Source organism: Kogia breviceps, chromosome 7, assembly GCF_026419965.1.
Source record: "Kogia breviceps isolate mKogBre1 chromosome 7, mKogBre1 haplotype 1, whole genome shotgun sequence".
Classification (NCBI taxonomy): Eukaryota; Metazoa; Chordata; class Mammalia; order Artiodactyla; family Physeteridae; genus Kogia; species Kogia breviceps.
In genome coordinates this window covers 79110509-79129761 of record NC_081316.1, presented here as the reverse complement: position 1 = coordinate 79129761, position 19253 = coordinate 79110509, and the positions used below count along the sequence as shown (strand labels likewise).

The window sequence follows — 19253 nt, the reverse complement described above, 5'->3', positions numbered from 1 at the left end:
ACCCTCTGCCTCTACCCTCCCCGCTGGCCGACACACCCTCTGGTCTTCCCTTCCACACCAGAAGTTGAAGGCGCACTGCACGACTGTGTTCGGAGATGCTGTCTTGTGTTCAGCTGCCATCAGCTACCTGGGTCCCTTCCCACCAATGCGACGCCAGGAGCTACTCGACAAGTGGCTGGCTCTCTGTAGGGGCTGTCAGGAGCCGCTGGGCCCAGATGACGTGGCACGGGCACTGAAGCAGATGCAGAAATCTGTCATCACGCCACCAAAGAAACCCCTACTCTCCACACGCTCTCCCTTCAGCCTTCTGGCCTTGCTGAGCTCTGAATCGGAACAGTTACAGTGGGACCGAGACCTGAAGCCCCAGGCAAAGTCAGCCCGCCTGGCAGGCCTGCTTCTGCGAAGTCACACTCACTACTTCAGTTGCCGTTGGCCCCTGCTGCTTGACCCCAGCAACCAGGCCCTCATCTGGCTGAATCCACTGCCTCTAGCAGAGGCTGGATGCTTGGCCACAGGTCCCACCAAAGGCAAAGGTAAAGCCAGGGATAGTAAACACAGTGCATCTTGGGTGTCTGAGCTGCCCCAACACTCTCAGCCACATGTGCTCTTCCCTTTCATAATGAAGACACTAAATTTTTATGGCCAGGGTATCCCAGGTTTCATCAGCCAACATGATATATTTTTTAAAATATTTATTTAGGGCTTCCCTGGTGGCTCAGTGGTTGAGAGTCCATCTGCCGATGCAGGGGACACAGGATCGTGCCCCAGTCCGGGAAGATCCCACATGCCGCGGAGCGGCTGGGCCCGTGAGCCATGGCCGCTGAGCCTGCGCGTCCGGAGCCTGTGCTTCGCAACCGGAGAGGCCACAACAGTGAGAGGCCCGCGTACCGCAAAGAAAAAAAAAAATTATTTATTTTGGCTCTGCCAGGTCTTGGTTGCAGCACGCGGGATCTTTAGTTGAGGCATGCAGGATCTTTTGTTGCAGCATGCAAGACTCTTAGCTGCGGCATGCATGCAGGGTCTAGTCCCCTGACCAGGGATCGAACCCGGGCCCCCTGCATTGGGAGCACGGAGTCTTACCCACTGGACCACCAGGGAAGTCCCCAGCCAACATGATATTAATAAATTAGGTCACATTTACATTTGGGGGCCCATATTGCAGTGATTCTGATCTGCTGAGCACTATTGGAAACTTGAACTACAACTCACAGCTTTACTAGCCAAATTTATCCCATGTTCAGGAATTCTGGGGAAATATTTCTATTGGTCCTGCTTGGATCAGAGACCCATCTGGGTAGAGCATCAGAGGAGCATTTCCTAGGGGAAGGGAGAGTGTTTATTTCCCAGAAGAAGGGGTTGAGGGTTGTACTGGTAAGAACAATAGACATCTAGAATAGAAGGTGTATAATAAATTCGTCTGTAACAGGGGCTCTATAAGCAGACTATCTGGGTCAAATATCTGTCCTTTGCTAGCTGTGTGATCCAGGCAAGGTATTTAACCTCTCTAAGCCCAAGTTTATTTGCCAATAAAATGAGGGTCTTAATTACACCCATCTCATACATTGTTGTGAGTATTAAGTAAGATAATTCATGAAAAAAGAGTTCACACAGTGCCTAATACATAATAAGTTCTCAAAAACATTAGTCATTATTACTATCAATATATTACTGCTGTCATTATTACAGTCCATCACTTGGCTGTCCAGCACAACTTTCCGTCTCTCTGTTGTTCCCATACACCATTACAAAAATGTCCATTATACAGCTATCACATGCGTATCTATAAATTAATTTACCCCCTCTCTAATAAGAGACGTCCTAAAAGAAACATCTAGCTGCTATATCCAATTCTGAGTCCTGAAACTCTGAATGATGTTTGTTGCTCTTGATCAGATCTGGATGTGGCTCTTCGTGATTCTGTAACCTATGCTACATTACACGCTGAATCTCACCATACCAATACACCTGATATGCAAAGTGAAGCAAAATCAAATCAAGATAACTATAATAAACTTCTGTTTAGAAACTTGGAAAGGGTAAGAAGTGCACACTGTATATTGGTCTCTAGCATGTACTGTACAATGCTAGACAGATATAGTAAGACAAATGATTAGCATCATTTCACTGGCTAATGGAACTCACTGGAGTGAGTTCTTGGACAGCCAGTTCAGCTGCCCTGAGTTCTGAAGAACAGCATAATTTTCCTTGCCCATTGTCCCCAGGGCTATCTGTGAGAGGAAAGTTGGGCGTAAGTCCCCTGTTCATAGCCGTTATGCCATAAATGTCCACTTCCTATTGGAATGGGTATGGGGGCTTAGGATTTGCCTTAAAATTAAGCAAGCACAGATCACTTGTTACCAGAAGGGAGATTTTCCAGCTAATCCCTTAAAATATCTCATCTTTTTTTCCTGCAGATTTCATTTGTAAGGACTCTGTTAGCTATTAACAGATGCCAGAAATCTTGATACATTCTCATTATTGAATTTAAACCCTGGCTTCTGGCTTCTGTCTCTTAACATCGGTTCTGGGGGCTCCACAAATTCCACTAAGCCTTAGTGTAACTGTCATCCATCTAAACCTTGGCCTTCACCTCAGAGCTGTAGTAAGAAAATAGTCTGAGTAGTGAGCTTAGGCTAACTGACCATGGAATGGAGCCCCTATTTGGGCTGTATGCAAATCAAAAGGGGGAGGGAGACTACTTCTTGTCAAGCAGGAAATGCATAGAGAGAAGTGCTTTGGATGAACCTGGAGGCTTCCCTGATTTTCCAGGCTCCTCCAATAGCCCATAATTTCCTATTCCATGTGACATGATATACAGAATCATTTTTTATAAATCAGCAAGTTGCATGAGTATCTGATCATGTGTGATCTGAAATTTCTTGATATGAGAAGAAAGGAATTCCCTTTTTTTTTTCTGGAGGTTGTTTCTCTCATCTAAGTAGAGAAGTAGCCAGCATGCTCCAGTATTTTCTGCTAAATCCACTAAAGTTCAATGAGCACATGGTCCAAGTCCCATGAGATAAGCTAACTTCTTACCCACCACATAGCCTAGCCTAACTACCTTCCCAGCAGGGAAAAGAAAAATCCTCATTTCCCCTTACTCCCCAGTGTGCTGTATCAGTTAGGAATGCTCTCACTACCAGTAACAAAAATCCAGCTCATCATGGGATTTATTCATCTCACATTATAAGATGGACTGGGATAAACAGGTACAGGGCTTCAGTGTTGACTTCAAGCACCCAGAATCTTCTACCTTTCTGACCTATGATCCTTGGTATGTTCATTTATCACATTGTAGTGGGTTGAATGGTGTACACCCAAAAGAGATATCCACATCCTAACCTCCAGAACCTATAAATGTGACCTTTTTTGGAAAAAGAGTCTTCGCAGATGTAATTAAGTTCAGGGTCTAGCAATGAGACCATCCTAGATTTCCAAGGGTTGGCCTAAGTCCAATGACAAGTGTCCTTATAAGAGATAGAAGAGAAGGTATAGGTCCACAGAGGAAGGCCGTGTGAAGATGGAGAGAGAGTGGAATTACGTAGCCACCAGCCAAGGAACTCCTAGAACCACCAGAAGCTGGAGAAGGCAAGAAAGGAGTCTTCCTTAAAGACTTCCGAAGAAGTGCAGCCTTGCCAATGCCTTGATTTTGGATTTCTGGCCTCCAGAATTCTGAGAGAATAAGTTTCTGTTTTTTTAAGCCACCATATTCGCTATCAAATGGGCTATCCCTCCAAGCATCTTGTCAGAGTTTCTCCTAGCCAATTCTGTCCCCTTCATCAGGAAAACAAAAGATCTTCCAGAAATCTCAATAGCCAAATGCACTAGGCAGAATTTGGCCGCCATCACCTTTGTCCTCCGATGTTACTCCACAATTATGTTACGTGGCAAGAGAGACTTTGCAGATGTAATTGAGGTTGTGAAACAATTGACCTTAAAATGCCCATTTTTTGATTGGGTTGGGTTTTGTTTTGTTTTGGCTGCTTTGACTCTTCGTTGCTTCATGCAGGCTTTCTCTAGTTGCAACAAGCAGGGCTACTCTTCATTGCAGTGCACGGGCTTCTCATTGCGGTGGCTTCTCTTGTTGCAGAGCAAGGGCTCTAGGCGGGCAGGCTTCAGTAGTTGTGGCACATGGGCTCAGTAGTTGTGGCTCGCGGGCTCTAGAGTGCAGGCTCAGTAGCTGTGGCGCATGGGCTTAGTTGCTCCACGGCATGTGGGATCTTCCTGGACCAGGGCTTGAACCCGTGTTCCCTGCATTGGCAGGCAGATTCTTAACCACTGAGCCACCAGGGAAGTCCCTGTTTTTTGTTTGTTTGTTTGTTTTTTGATATTGAGCTATATGAGCTGTTTGTATGTTTTGGATATGAATCCCTTGTTGAAAAGATATATGCACCCCAGTATGCATAGCAGCACTATTTACAATAGACAAGACATGTAAGCAAACTAAATGTCCATCGACAGATAAAGAAGATGTGGGGGGTGTGTGTATATTAGCCTTGATTTTAGCCCAGTGTAACTCTGAGCAGAGTGCCTGATCAGGCTTGTAAGCTACTGAAGTGAGAGATAATAAATGGGGTGTTGTTTTTAGCTAAGTTTGTGGTAACTTGTTAAGGAATAGGAAACAAGCACACCAAATTGTGGACCTGGCAACCTCCACTTGCCCACTCCTTGAACACTTAATATTTTTTAAAATCCTTAAAATTCTTGACGATTAAAAAAATAAGTATTTATCTTTTCCAGATCCTGCAGTAGAGGAGGCAAAGGAGAAGGGGGCTGCAGACGGCTGCTGGTCAGCTAGCCACCTCGTGCAAAGCAGTGTCCATGGCGTGGCTAATGCCGCAATCTATGGACTTTCTCCTACAAGTTGTTACTTCCAGGCTATGACCTCTATGCTAGTGATGACTCTTGTAGTTGTTAGTGACAGAATTTGCTTAGGCAAAAAGGGAAATGCACTGACTCTTCTAACCAACCTGCAGAAAAGCAGAAATGGAGCTGATTTCAGGGGTGACTAGAACCCCTCCCTGGAATTTTAGAGTAGCAATGATGAGAGCTACCCTTTATTGAGTGCTTGGTAGGTACCAGCAGAGTGCTTTCTATGCATTGTTCCATGTCATCTTCACAGTAACCCTATGAGGTACTCACTACTATCAACCCCATTTTGCAGATGACGAAATTGTGTCATAGAGAGCTTAAGTGACTTTCCTAAGGTGTCTTCTCGCAGAACTTCCTTCATGAGCTGGAGCCCTTGGGTGAATGGGGCTCCCCGGGAGCCTGAGGCCCTCCCTGAGAAGAGCTCCTCCTCATCTTTCTGCCACAGGGAAGGGCTTCAAGAGAAATCAAGGAAAAGAGTCTAAAGAGGAGGACACGGAAGACAAAGATGATGAGAGCAATGAGTGTTATAAGACAAAAGAACAGAAGGCAGGAGAAAGGGGAATCAAGGAGAAGAACCAGGAAGAGGAAGAGCCTCAGGAGCAAGAGGAGAAAGAACAGGAGGAGGGGGCGGGGACTGCGACTCAGTCCCCGCCCCCTCCTGAACTCCGAGTCCTCTCAGGTGCTGACCCAGAGCTGGGGCCTCAGCTCCAGGAGGCAGCTGCCTGTGGTGAGAACTCGTCCCCTCCACCCACGTGTCTCCTGGGCCCTCCCCCTACTCCATGGCCCCACAGGACTCCAACACCCCAGTCTGACCTCAGCTCCCACCTTTACCCTGGGCACTAACTCTGTGGAAGAGCCCTGAGGCAGCCTTCCTGTCAGCCAGAGGGGAGCAAGTCGGAGCCAGATTTTGTGCATGGGGGTGCCCAGGTGCTGGCATGGTGGGTAGGGTGTCCTTGCCTCCCCCTTGCAGGCCTGCCGGTGCTACTGACCAACATGGAGCTGGGCCTAGAGTGCCCAGAACTGCAGTGGCTACTGCAGCGGGAACAGCTGTGCCCACCCCAGTTGCAGCCTGGCTTCTGTCTCTATCTGAGCACTACCCTTCCCCTCAGTTCTTTGGAAAAAGGTGAGGCCCAGTGGGTAAGTTGCCAGCACAGCTTTGTGGGAACACCAGGGCCTGAGCTTCACTCAGTCTGGCCCAGAGCGGGCTCAGGACTGGAGCAGGGGCCACACTCCCTGTGTGTCTCTCACCCCTGGCTCTGCCAAGGGGAAGAGGTTAAGCGTCTCCCATGTGATTCCCAGTGCTAGGCTGTGAATTGCTGAAAGGGCTGAATGTGCTGGACCTGGGCATGAACATGGAAATCCTAGAAGAACAGATGCTGCGTGAAATCTTGTGCACAGAGCGTCCTGAGCTTGAGAGCCACTGGCAGGACCTGAGGATCAGATTCCTGGATGCCTGGGAAGCTGTGGAGGCTGCTGAGGTACTTGGGGGGTGCAGTCTGTGGGTTGGGATGAGCTTTGCAGGGGCCCAGGTACGGGGGTGGAGGTGAGTGCTGCTGATTGGGAGCTACGTGGGAAAGGGCCGGATCCACGCAACAAGTGACTGTTTGCAGGAGCGGCTGCTGACGATGCTGCTGCTCCAGAACCCAAGGCGTCAGAAACCAGCCAAGTTCCTGCGAGACATGGTGAGGGCCCAGGCAGAGCTGTGCCGGCTGCGTGCCCATTTCGAGGAGTTAGAAGAGCTGAGGATGCAGGAGGTGGCATTGTGGGCACCCTATCGGCATGTGGTCTGGCATGGCATGGCCATTATAAAGGCTCTTAGCTCACTGCAGAACCTGCAACCGCTTTTCCGTATGAGTCCAGAGAACTGTCTGGCAGCCACCAAGCGGGCTCTGAACAGCATGAAAGGTGAGATTCATCAGCAGGAAGGACTATGCTGCCATCTGCTGCAGTTAAAAAGACAGCTGACCCGCCAGCTACTGGGCAGCACTGTCGCTACACTGGGCCGGACCCAAGTACCCTTGGTGGGTGCCTTGGGTGCTCTGGCTCTGCTGCAAGTGGCAAGAAAGGCACCAGAGCTGGAGAGGCTGGCCCTCTGGCCTGGACTGGCAGCCTCTCCTAGCACAGGCTACAGAAAAACAGTCCCAGGTGTGGCTCGACCGGCCTGGCTAGGGCTGAGAGCCTGGCACGAATGTGAGATGTTAGAGGCACTGCCCCCATTTGCTGGGCTGTGTGCATCCCTGGCAGGCCACTCCAATGTTTGGCAGGCTTACTTGTCACTGTCATCCACAGTGCTGGGTCCTGCACCGGGGCCTGGGACTAACCCATTCAGCCTCCTCCAGAAGCTGATCCTGTGGCGTGTGCTGCGACCTGAGTGCCTGGCCAGTGCCCTGGCAACCTTCACCACCAGCCTCCTGGGCCGGCCCCTGGATGAAAACCTTCGTGCTCCCACCATACCTTTTGAACACAGTCGGGCTACTCAGCCCACGCTGATTTTGCTGCCGCCACCTGGTCACCCCACCGCCACTGTGCATCCCCTGACCGTCATCCAGAAACTGGCTGCCAAACACGAGCAGGTTTGAGCCTAGCCTCTTGGCCACGGAGCCACCGGGCTCTTAGGGCTGGGATGGGGAGTGGGTCTCCCCTCCCAGCGTTCTCATGGATCTTTCTGGGTTACTCAGGGACTTTTCAGGTCATCTGTGGCATTACTCTGGGTCCCTTGGGTCATCCTAGGATCCCTTTGAGTTACTCTGCCATTTTGCTGTTGGTCCTCAGGGGCAGAAGCATCTGAAGGTGATAGCTCTGGGCTCTGAAGCCTGGGACCCGGTCTCGGTTGTGGTCAGCATCCTCTGCAAGGCTATGCACAGCGGGCACTGGCTGGTGCTGGAGAACTGTCATCTGATGCCTCGCTGGCCAAAAGAGCTGCTACAGCCCTTGCTGGGGCTGTTGGCCAGAGCCAAGGGTGGGTTTGCTGCCTAGAGATGGCTTCTAGGACCCTATCCTACACTTGGGCCTGAGCTTGAACTCAGATCTCATGGCTGATCCCCTAATCACCTTTGTATCTGACTCCTAACCCCTAGTCTCAAGTCTGATGTCTAGGCTTATGTCTGACCCTTTACCCAGCGATTGATCTCAGCCCCATGTCTGACCCCTAGTGGTCTCCGACCTGGAGTTAGAACCACTTTTTGCTCAACAAGCAAGAGAGAATGTGGCCACTGTCCACAGAGATTTCCGTCTTTGGCTTATTGTGTCTGCAGAGGCTATTGCTTCCTTACCAGGTGAGGAGCTTCCCCCCATAGGCTCTCAGATTGGAGCGGGGAGGTAACTGTATTGTGCTGACTCCGCACTTTCCTTCCTCCCCAGCTGTGCTGACTCAGCACTCCATGCCTATTTTCTGGGACCAGTCCCTGGAGCTGTCCCATGTCTTGGTCGACAGTGTGGAGCTAGTCCAGCAAGGACTCTGTGTGCAGACCCCAGCCAGGGTGCTGCCTCTGCTCCTCCTACATGGCCTCCTGCTACACCGGCAGCGCTATGGAATGAAGCTGCAGGCTCACAGGGGGTGCTGGTGAGGGACCCCACCCATCCTACTCTGTCAGTCACTCCACAAAAACTGAATATTTGTCACATGCTGGGATTCATCTCTGGGGAGCTCCAAAATGTGAGGGCAGGGGGAATTCAAGGAAGGCTTCCCCAAGGACTTAGGGATCTCACTTTGAAAGTGAGTCCTGACAGCAGAGGCAGATCAGGTGGAGATGAGGCCTTTCTGAACAGAAGAAACTGTGCTTACCAGGAGAGAGGACTTCAGTGTGGCTGAGGGGGACACGCTGGGCTTGAGTGGGGACAGGTGAGGCTTGTGGTGGAGGGCGTTTAAGACCATCGCAAGGGACCTGATTGGATCCTGAGGACAGTGGGAAGCCACTGAAGGGTTTTAAGTAGAAGACACATGATCCCATCTGTCTGTTGGGAAGATCACTCTGGCTGCAGCGTGGAGAATGCACTAGATGGGGCAGGGCTGGAGGCCAGCATAATAGTTTGGGGAGGCTCTGGCAGTCTTGAAGAACGAGATCATGGTATGGGTGGGAGGGACTAGGGTAGTCACAGTGGGGAGAGAGTAAATGTGGGGTGAGGAAGAGGGAAGAGTCAAGGATGGCTCTCAGATTTCTGCCTTGGACAACTGGGTGGGTGGTGTGGGAGGAAAATGATGATTTCAGTTGAAAGGAAGTCATATTGGTGGTGCCAAGTGGCGATGAGTAGTGAGCCCTCGTGGGTCTGGAGCTCAGGAGAGAGGTTTGGGCTGGAGAGAAAGATGTGAAAGTCCTCAGCATATAGATGGTTTTGAAACCCTACTTCCTGCTCTCCACCCCCAGGAGTCAAGTGACGCTGACCCAGGTCCTGCAGATCCAAGACCAGCTGTGGGCCAGCCTGAGCAATCCCAGTGCTGCCATGCAGGAGCTGGCTGGTGAGACTCCTCCTGTCCCCCATGCACTCACCAGCCCCCAGGAGAGCCCAGAAAGGGGTAGGGAGGGGAGCACTGAGATGGAGACATAATCTACAACTTTGGTTTGGGAGGTGGTGGAAACTGGAGGGGCTGTAACTGAGGGGCTCTGACCTCATCCTCAGCTTCAGTTTTCTATGGGGGTCCTGTGGGAGACGAGAAGGACAGAGAGGTCCTGACTAGCCTCACGCAAGCCTGCCTGAGCTCCAGCAGCGGGAACCGGGCCCAACCACACACACCCCAGTATCTGCTGGCCACTCTGATGCCCAACCCGGGTAAGCTCCAGTCAGGTATCTGCGTTGAGGTGCGGAACAGCGCAGTAATACCACCTTGCTCAAGGGAATGTAACAGAGGTACCAATAAAGGTGTAGAAGGGGGCAATATTCAGTTATGGAATGGTGATGGTTTGAAGTGTCAGAGTGTCAGAGAAAGGCCTACTCCCTCGGGTCTGGGGAGGGAAGAGACAGTCTTATCTCTCACCCCTCACTCACCTCCACCCCCAAGAACTAGGGGAGCCGGATGCTATGGAAGAGTGCAAGGCCCAGATGCACCTACTGCCCACACCACCTGAACCCCGGATCTGCGGACTGAGTGCTGGCCCCCAGACCTGGCTGCTGCGACGCCAGAGTCGCGCTGTCCTGAGCGCGCTGCAGCGGTGTTCGCCCACTTGGGTTCCGGCGGCCCGCGGAGGCTCCCGGCGCGCGGAAAGGCGGCTGCGACAACGCCTGGTGCAAGCCAAGCAGAGGCTGGAGTCATTGCAGGCTCTGCTGACCGAGACCACTCGCCAAGCTGAGTCTGGCGCGGGGTGGGGGGAGCTGGGGCTGAGCGCGCCGCGGCCACTGGAGGGCTTCCTCAAGACGGAGGTGCTGGAACTGAGCCAGCTGGTGGGCGCGCTGCAACGGGACCTTGATTGCCTGTTGCAGCAGCTGAAGGGCGCGCCCCCGTGTGCCTCCAGGCGCTGTGCAGCGGTAGCTCACGCTCTCTGGACTGGCCGCCTACCCTCGCCTTGGCGACCCCACGCGCCTGCCTGGCCTCAGCCGCCCTGGCACTGGCTGCGACAGCTGTCGCGCCGTGGGCAGCTGTTGGTTCGCTACCTAGGTGTGGGAACCCAAGTACCAGAGCGCATCTTTCACCTGTCAGCCTTTTGCCACCCGCGCCACCTGCTGCTGTCACTGCGTTGGGAGGCTGCCTTTGCTGGGGTTGACCTGACGAATTTCCCTGGTTGCCAAGGCTCTAGCTCCAGTCAGCTCCCCCATAAACGTCAGGAGCTAAACAGCCCTCTGCACCTCCAGGTATCCTCGTGCTGCCCCTTCGTTTCCAATTCCGCCCCTTAAAGTCCCTGATTACACCTCTTAGTTACCCCACCTTGCCTCTTCTTGGTTTTACTCCCTCTAGCCCCATCTGCTTCTCTGATCCCGCTCCACCACGACCCCTCAGCTTCTTAGCCTTGCCTGACCAGTTTCTGGCGCCCCCAGGTGGTGAACGGCCCAAACCCCAGAGATCCAGAAGTGGGGCTGCTACTGATTGGGCTACAGCTCCGGAACGCCGAGTGGGACCCGCTTGCAGGGGCCTTGCAGGACAGTTCTTCCAGTCAGCCCAGCCCCCTGCCTCCGGTCAGAGTCAGCGCCCAGGCCCCAGGGGCCAATGACGTGCCACCCCCAGCCGGCCTGGCCATGTATTCCTGTCCTGTGTACTTGGAAGGGCCCCTTGGCACCACTAGGCTGCACAGCAGGAAGATCCTGATGCACCTGCCCCTGCCCACGAAGCTCAGCCCCGCCACCTGTGCCCAACGGAGAGTCCATGTGTGCAGCCCACCGTTGCCCTGAGCCCTCAGCCAAAATAAAGCTGGAGTGCTTTGATGAAAGATTTCTGAGAATAAGGAATGCAGGTGTGTGCCCGCTGATAATGTGACACACTGAGGGGGAAGCACAGTGTACACAACTGAGAGAGCTGGTCTGTTCACAGTGAAGGTAGAAAAGGGTGTGTGCCTGGCAATGGGGAGAGGGGAGTGTGGGTACACTGTGGGGGAGATGGGCCTGGGGCTAGTCACGTATCCAAGGGGCTAGGCAGATCTCAGGATGGCTAACACACAGGACTCGGAATCCCTACCCAGCTCTCGACTGTGCTTTCAGCTCTTGTGCTAAACCCACAAGCGATATTTTTAAAGGGAGAACATTAGAACTCAAGATAATTTCTTCAGGCACTTAGCAGTATTACTGGGAATGCCCCAATCCTGCCCTACTAGTCATCCCTTCCCCCAGAATGGATACTGAGTGAGTCACACACACACACACACAAAAGCAAAATAAGACACAAGGTCATATGTTCATTAAACGATTAGTTATGAGCACTCCTCTGAACGAGGTGCTCTTCCAGGCACTGATGAGGTTGTTCTAATGCCGGGAGACAGACAATAAAAGGCCAACATATAAATGAGTTAAATTTGATGACTTTTAAGTGCTATAAAAAAAAACAAAGCAGGCTGATGTGTTAGATAGTGACTAGAGGGGAGCAGTTAATCCAGTTTGGGTGGTCAGGGAAGGCTTGCTGAATATTTGAAAGAGAGCTATTTGAAGATCTAGGAGGGTTTCAGGTAGAGCCCTCAGTGGGTGCAAAGGTGCTGAGGCAGGAACAATCTTGGGGTGTTCAAGGAACAGAACATATAGCTGGAGCACTGTGAGTGAGGGTCAGAGTAAGCCAAAAGGATGGAAAGGTATAAAAAGCGGCAGATCATGTAGCGCCTTTTCATGATAATGAGCTTGTATTTTTTAAAAGAAGGAATCTATTATAATAGAGAGTATTAGTTGGGAAATGAGCTTTTTCAAAGATCACTCTGGCTGTTCTATGGTGGGTGGATGGATGGAAGGAAATCCAGAGTAACAAGAAGGAAGATTTGTTTGGAGGCTATTGAAGTAATTCAAGTGAGAGATGATGGAGTTTGGACTAAGGTTATTAACAGTGGAGATGGAGAATTAATGGATTTAGGAAATATTCTGGAGGCAAAGCCAGCAGAACTTGCAGATGAATTGAATGTGAAGAGTGAGGGAAATGGGCAAATCTACCATAGGATGACTGAGCAACTGGGTGGATCATGGTGTCACTAACTGAGGTGAGAAATTTGAGAGACAGGTTGGAGGTAGGGAATCAGGAGTTCTGCTTTGATACGTTTTTATTATTAGTTGCATGATTGCTTGCTACTCCAGGGCAAACCTCTCTGACAAAAGCTGGGTTAGAGTATAGCAGACAACACCAGCTAAAAGCCAACAACAGCTCCTCTCCTTGCCCCCAAGCACCAAAACTTACTAGGTACAACTTACTCCCCTTGCTGTATGATTCGGTACAAGCTACATGGTGGAAGGAAATGCAAACAGAGGTGTATACTGAGCATCAGTGCACAACCTCTTCACAGTCACCCAATTGCTGGTTGACTGCGGTGCAACTGATTTCCTTTAACGAAAGGCTACGCAAAGAGGCAAAAGCTTTCTCTTTCCTCAGAAACTCTTCCCTTTTCCTTTCCACACTCAACCAGGGGCATGCCTACTCCTTCAGGAGAGGAGATTAGCAGAGTATTAAAGAAGTCCTTCTGGATACATGAACCCTCTGTCCATATTTACCATCAGTGCTATTTTCTCCAGTGGGAACAGGGAACAATAGTGATATACGAGTAAAACCATCTAAAATTGGTTAGCACAGAATAGTTTCTACAAATCCACATCCTTCTCTAGACCAAAATTTATTCTTTTTTGTAACCTAGCATTTCTTTTATTTTTTTAAATTTCAGCTTTATTGATGCATAATGGACTGAAATTCGCTCTTTTTTTTTTGCGGTACGCGGGCCTCTCACTGCTGTGGCCTCTCCCGTTGCGGAGCATAGGCTCCGGATGGAGCGGCATGTAGGATCTTTCCGGACCAGGGCATGAACCCGTGTCCCCTGCATTGGCAGGCGGACTCTCAACCACTGCGCCACCAGGGAAGCCCTGAAATTCATTCTTGAGTTATGCCCAGCAAATTATTAAACTTAGTCAACCAGAGATTATAAAGTAAGTACCAAGTGACAGCACAGCTCAAATACAATGAATGCATATAAAAATGTTCCAGATTTGACAATTTCACTGTTGAAGTTGTCTAGCAGATAAATTAGAATCTCATTAGGGAGAATTCCCTGGCAGTCCAGTGGATAGGACTCAGCGCTTTCACTGCCAGGGCCTGGGTTTGATCCCTGGTCGGCAAACTAAGATTCTGCATGCTGCTAGGTGTGGCCAAAAGAAAAAAAAAAAAAAACAAATCTCATTAGGGAAGTAAAGTCTCAATGAAAGGAAGGAGGAAGTAAGACACATGACAAAGGGGAGAAACATGTCCCATCCTGTCTGGACAGATGGGGTGGCAGGGGTGGGGGTGATGGATAAAGGAGTGGAATCAAGGGAGGGAGGAATATGACAAAATCAACCTGATCTGGGACTTCAGCAGTAAACTGAGGTACTGAGGGCAGCGGCTTTTGCCCTTTTCCCTAACTGGGACTTTAGAAGGGAACTGCTCTGCAGCATGGACCTACTGTGGCCCCAAGAGGATAAAGAAGGCAGAGTGACATGGAAAGGAAGAAGTGTCCCTTGATCCCTACATGGTGTGGAAACTGAACAGAGACCTGTTAGGCTCCAGGGAATATGAGAAAGAGAGTCACTGGGGTCTGCAGCACCAAACAGAGTTGTTGAGAGGAGGCCAAATTGGCAGGGAGGGGCAAAAGGCCCTGACAGCTGAAAAAGACAAGACCACGAATTCATCAACTTTAGAAGCAAATTCTGGCAGGATGCCCAGGGGTGGAACTGGGCCAACCATACCCAGAGAATTCCAGCTTGTGCACACCCAAGAATCAGTATTAGGCCAGGGACCCCTTCCTTCTGACATCAAAATGCCACACAAGCCCTCCTCTCTACACCTAGATAACACTCTGGAGAGAAGCAAAGGTAGAATGCTCAGAATTTTAGAATGCTCAGAATTTGAAATTCTGAGCCTGTATTTCAAGGAGAAAAAATGAAACCTAAAGAGAGTGAAACAAATTTATTTCTAGCCTCTTATACTATCCAGTGGAGTAGAGAATGGGAGTGAGACTTGGGAGGAAAATCAGATCAGTAATTGAGAAAGGAGCTAAATTTTATTTGCATATCCAAATTTGTGAGGAAATTTGTGATCCTGCTCTGTACACTATATGCACTAATAATCCAAAGACCAAAAATTTCATTCATTAGTGCTCTGCAGCTCACCTGAAACTCATATTTTTTCAGCTTTTCAGTCTAATTTGAAATCCTCATTCAGAAATAGGATATATAGGAGAAATGTCTGAAATTAAAAAAAAAAAAGTGCCAGTTCACCCACTAATGCCTAAGAAGCCCTGGAAGCTATAATAGTAGCTATAATAGGTACTATTATTATTCCGTACTACAGATCTGGAAACTGAGATACAAATTCAGTAAGTTATTCAGGTCATAAAGTCAGAGCCAGTTTGTTTGTTTTTTACCTTTATTGCCTGTATTTCTTTCTTTAAAAAAATTTAGTCAGGAGTTATTACAACAAAATCATACCTGGGTCTTATTTTAGGCAAAGTGTACTCTTACTCAGGTTCCAAGTTCTTACTCTGCTTAACATACTTTTCTCACTTTGTGAGAGAAAATTGGACCATTTTAGACCATATGACTATGAGCCCATGCTTGAGAGCCATGCAAGGAATGGTATTTTGAATAAGAGTACTTTTAAAAACTTCAGGATGACAAATCCTCTTGGATGGGACCTAAGACAGCACTACTTTATAATGAACTTTTTTCTGCATGAAAGAACATAGTAAACATCCAGCACAGTCGTCACTGGCCCTGAGGATCTGAGCCACCGGTTAGAACGGGGATTCAAGTTCGCCCCACTGAATATGGCTTTCTCTAGGTGTGTGTGAGTTGGGGGAAGGAGGCCCCTCTTTGGTCTTGGACGAACGATTAGCTCATCCCCGGAGAGTATGGGTCTGCTGGAAGACTGGTTGTTGTCAGCACTGAAGGTAGAGACATGGGCCTTTTGAGTATTTAGTCTTTTTAGATTGAACAGATTAACCCATTTTGGGGAGCAGATCCTACACGCCATATGCCAGGTACTGGAGGAGTCACTTTCAAATCAGTTCTCTCCTTTAATCCTTTTAACAATCCTGCAAGTGTTGTCAACCACACCCCCCACCCCTTTTGCACTTTTAAAAATGGAAATACATCTGATGGACAATATTATGTACATTACAGGTATATAATATAGTGGTTCACAATTTTTAAAGGTCATACTCCATTTATGCTTATTATAAAGTATTCAGAGCCAGGTTTTGAATCCAGGCATTTGTCTCCAGAATCCATTCTCGCTGTGGCATTCTATTGCCTCTAATGTAACAAACGTTGGGTAGACAGTGGAAAACACGAATCCTCACGCACTGTTGGTAGATGGGTATACTAGTGTATTCCGGGGAGCAATCTGGCAGCACCTAGTGAAATTAATTAAATACAATATGTCCTAGCAATTTCGCTACCAGGTTTAGGTCTTAGAGAGTCACACACAAAATGAGTTGGGATGTGTTCTGTCCTACTTTGCTTTCTAAAAGAGCTTGTGTCAGAATGATATTATTTAAATGGTTGATATAATTTTCCAGTAAAGCCACCTTTTTTGTTTTGTTTTTCTGAGGAAGTTTTTAATAACAAATTCAATTTCTTTAGTAGGCTATAACGTAGCCTGATATAAGGCTATCAGGTTTTTTTACCCTTTTCAGTTATTTATATATTCTAGATACTAATCCTTTGTCAAATATGTGGTTTGCAAATATTTTCTCCCAGTCTGTAGCTTCCTACCTTAAAAGGATTTTTCATGGAGCAAAGGTTTTAAATTTTGATGAAGTCCCCATTTATCAATTTTTTTCTTTTATGAATCATGTTTTTGATGTCAAGTTTAAAACTCTTTGCCTCACCTTAGATATCAAAGATTTTCTCCTGCATTTCTTTTCTAAGGGTTTTATCGTTTTATATTTTACACTTAAGTCCATGATCCATTTTGAGGTAGTTTTTGTACATGATCCATTTTGAGGTCATTTTTGTATAGGTGAGACTAGGTCAAAACAGATAGATTAAAACTTAAGTATTTTTGTAAGCATTTATTTTTGCCTATGGATGTCCAAGTTCTCCAGCTCCACTTGTTGAAAAGGCTACTTTTCCCCCATTGAATTGTATCTGCACCTTTGTCAAAAATCAGTTGGGCATGGTTGTATGGGTCTGTTTCTGGGTTCTCTGTTCTATTGATTTATGTATCTATCCTCCCCTCCACCAGTACCACACAGTCTTGATTACTGTAGCTATGTAGTTAAGTCTTGAAATTCGGTAAACTGATTCCTCCTACTTTATTCTTCTTTTTCAAAACTGTCTACTTATTCTAGTTTCTTCGCCTTTCCATACAAATTTTAGAATACAGTAAGTCCCCTACATACGAATGAGTTCTGTTCTGTGATCACGTTCATAAGTCCAACTTGTTCGTAAGTCCAACAAAGTTAGCCTAGGTACCAACTAACACAATCATCTATATAGTACTGTACTGTAATAGGTTTATAATACTTTTCACACAAATAATATATAAAAAACAAACACAAAAAATAAAGAAAACATTTTAAATCTTACAGTACAGTACCTTGAAAATACAGTAGTACAGTATCACAGCTGGCTTACAGGGGCTGGCATCGAGTGAACAGGCAAGGAGAGTTACTGACTGGAGGAGGGGGAGGAGGTGGGAGATGGTAGAACTGAAGGATCGTCAGCAACAGGAAATGGAGGGCAAGCTGCATGTGACAATGTATGCCAGACATGTGAACTAACTTACATGACTGGACATCTGAACACGTTTGCATCTTTGAAAGTTCAACACTTGAAGGTTCGTATGTAGGGGAACAACTGTAATCTTACCTCTGTCTACAAAAAGTCATGCTGGGATTTTGATAGGAATTGTGTTTAAACCTCTGTACCCATATGGGTACACAACTGATGTCTTTACTAAGTTTTACAATCCAAGAACATGGTACGTCTCTCCATTTATTTACATCTTCAATTTCTTTCATCAGTGCTGTAGTTTTTAGCACAGAAGTCCTGGAGACTTTTTTCTTGGGAGTTTTAAAGTTACAAGTTTAATTTCCTTAATAGTTACAGGGTTATTTATTTCATATTGCATGAATTGTAATATTTTGGTGTCTTTTTTTGGGGGGAAATTGTTCTATTTCAACTAAGTTGTCAAATATACGTCCAGAGTTGCAGTATTCCTTTATTATCTTTATATATTTGTCTGCACAGTCTGTAGTGATATTTGTTGTTTCATTCATGATATTGATAATTTGTGTCTTTTCTGTTAGTCTTGCTAGAAGTTTGTAATTTTATTGATCTTCTCAAAGAAACAGCCCTTTGTTTCATTGATTTGTTCTATTCAGGTTGTTTGTTTTCAATTTCATGAAATTCTGCTCTTACCTTTATTATTTCCTTCCTTCTGTTTGCTTTGGATTTATTTCCCCCCGTTTTCCCCCTAGATTGAGGTGAGAACTTTGATTACATTCATTTAAGGTTATCTCTTTTCCAACGTATACATTTATTTTTATTTTTATTTTTATTTTTTGGAGGTATGCGGGCCTCTCACTGCTGTGGCCTCTCCCGTTGCGGAGGACAGGTTCCGGATGCACAGGCTCAGCAGCCATGGCTCACAGACCCAGCCACCTCGCGGCATGTGGGATCTTCCCAGACCGGGGCACGAACCCATGTCCCCTGCATTGGCAGGCGGATTCTCAACCACTGCGCCACCAGGGAAGCCCCCAATGTATACATTTAGTGCTATACATTTTCCTCTCAGCATTGTTTTAGCTATGCCTCACAAATTTTGATATGTTCTATTTTCATTTTCATTACATTCAATGTATTTTTATATTTCCCTTGTGACTTCCTCTTTTACCTATAGATTATTTAGAAGTGTATTGTTTAGCTTCTGAATGTTTGGAAATTTTCCTGTTACTAATTTCTAGCTTGATTTTTTTGTGGTCAGAGAACATACTCTTATGATTTCAAATCTTAAAATTTGTTGAAATTTATTTTATAGCCCAAGATGTGGCCTATCTTAATGATATGTTACATGGGTACTTGAAAATGATGTGTATTTTGTTGGTGGAGTATTCTATAAATGTCAGTTAGATCCTACTGGTTGAAGGTGTTGTTGAGTTCTTCTATGTACTTGTTGATTTTCTGTCTAGTTGTTTTACCAATTGTTGAGAGTCTCCAACTGCAGTTTGGATTTGTATATTTCTCCTTTCAGTTATATCAGATCTACTTCATGTACTTTGCACACTGTTGTTTGGTGTGCACACATTTAGGATTGCTATGTTTTCTTGCTGCATTGACCCATTTATTATTATATAATGTCCCTTTCTCTCTCTGTCAAAATCTTTTCCTCTGAGGTCTACTTTATCTGATATCAATATAGCTACTCCTGTTCCTTTTAAATAATGTTTGCATGATATATCTTTTTCTTCCTCTTACTTTCAATTTGCCTATATTGTTATATTTAAAGTGAGTTTCCTTGATTCACTTTGTTGTAAAGGAGAAACTAACACACTATTGTAAAACAGTTATACTCAAATAAAGATGTTAAAAAAAATAAATAAAGTGAGTTTCTTGTAGACAACATATATTTTGGTCTTTTTTTTTCAAATCACTCTGCACATCTTTGTTGTTTAATTGGTATATTCAGTTCATTAACATATAATTATTGATAGGCTAGGGAGTAAATCTGCCTTTTTTGTTTGTTTTTCTGTTTACTCTGATTTTTGTCTGTTTTCTTTTTTCTGCTTTCTGTGAGT

The 19253-nt window shown here is 46.9% G+C and overlaps 1 protein-coding gene across 1 annotated transcript in view; it reads left to right on the top strand.

The window, feature by feature from the left end:
• DNHD1 (dynein heavy chain domain 1) overlaps window positions 1-11190 on the top strand; it is a 72561-nt gene extending 61371 nt beyond the window's left edge. The window contains 12 exon segments of the mRNA XM_059070255.2: window positions 62-533; window positions 5318-5599; window positions 5843-5995; window positions 6172-6350; window positions 6483-7445; window positions 7645-7831; window positions 8025-8147; window positions 8233-8434; window positions 9237-9328; window positions 9490-9639; window positions 9869-10656; window positions 10840-11190. Coding sequence (XP_058926238.1) covers window positions 62-533; window positions 5318-5599; window positions 5843-5995; window positions 6172-6350; window positions 6483-7445; window positions 7645-7831; window positions 8025-8147; window positions 8233-8434; window positions 9237-9328; window positions 9490-9639; window positions 9869-10656; window positions 10840-11190 — 3942 coding nt within the window.
• The last annotated feature ends 8063 nt before the right edge of the window (window positions 11191-19253 follow it).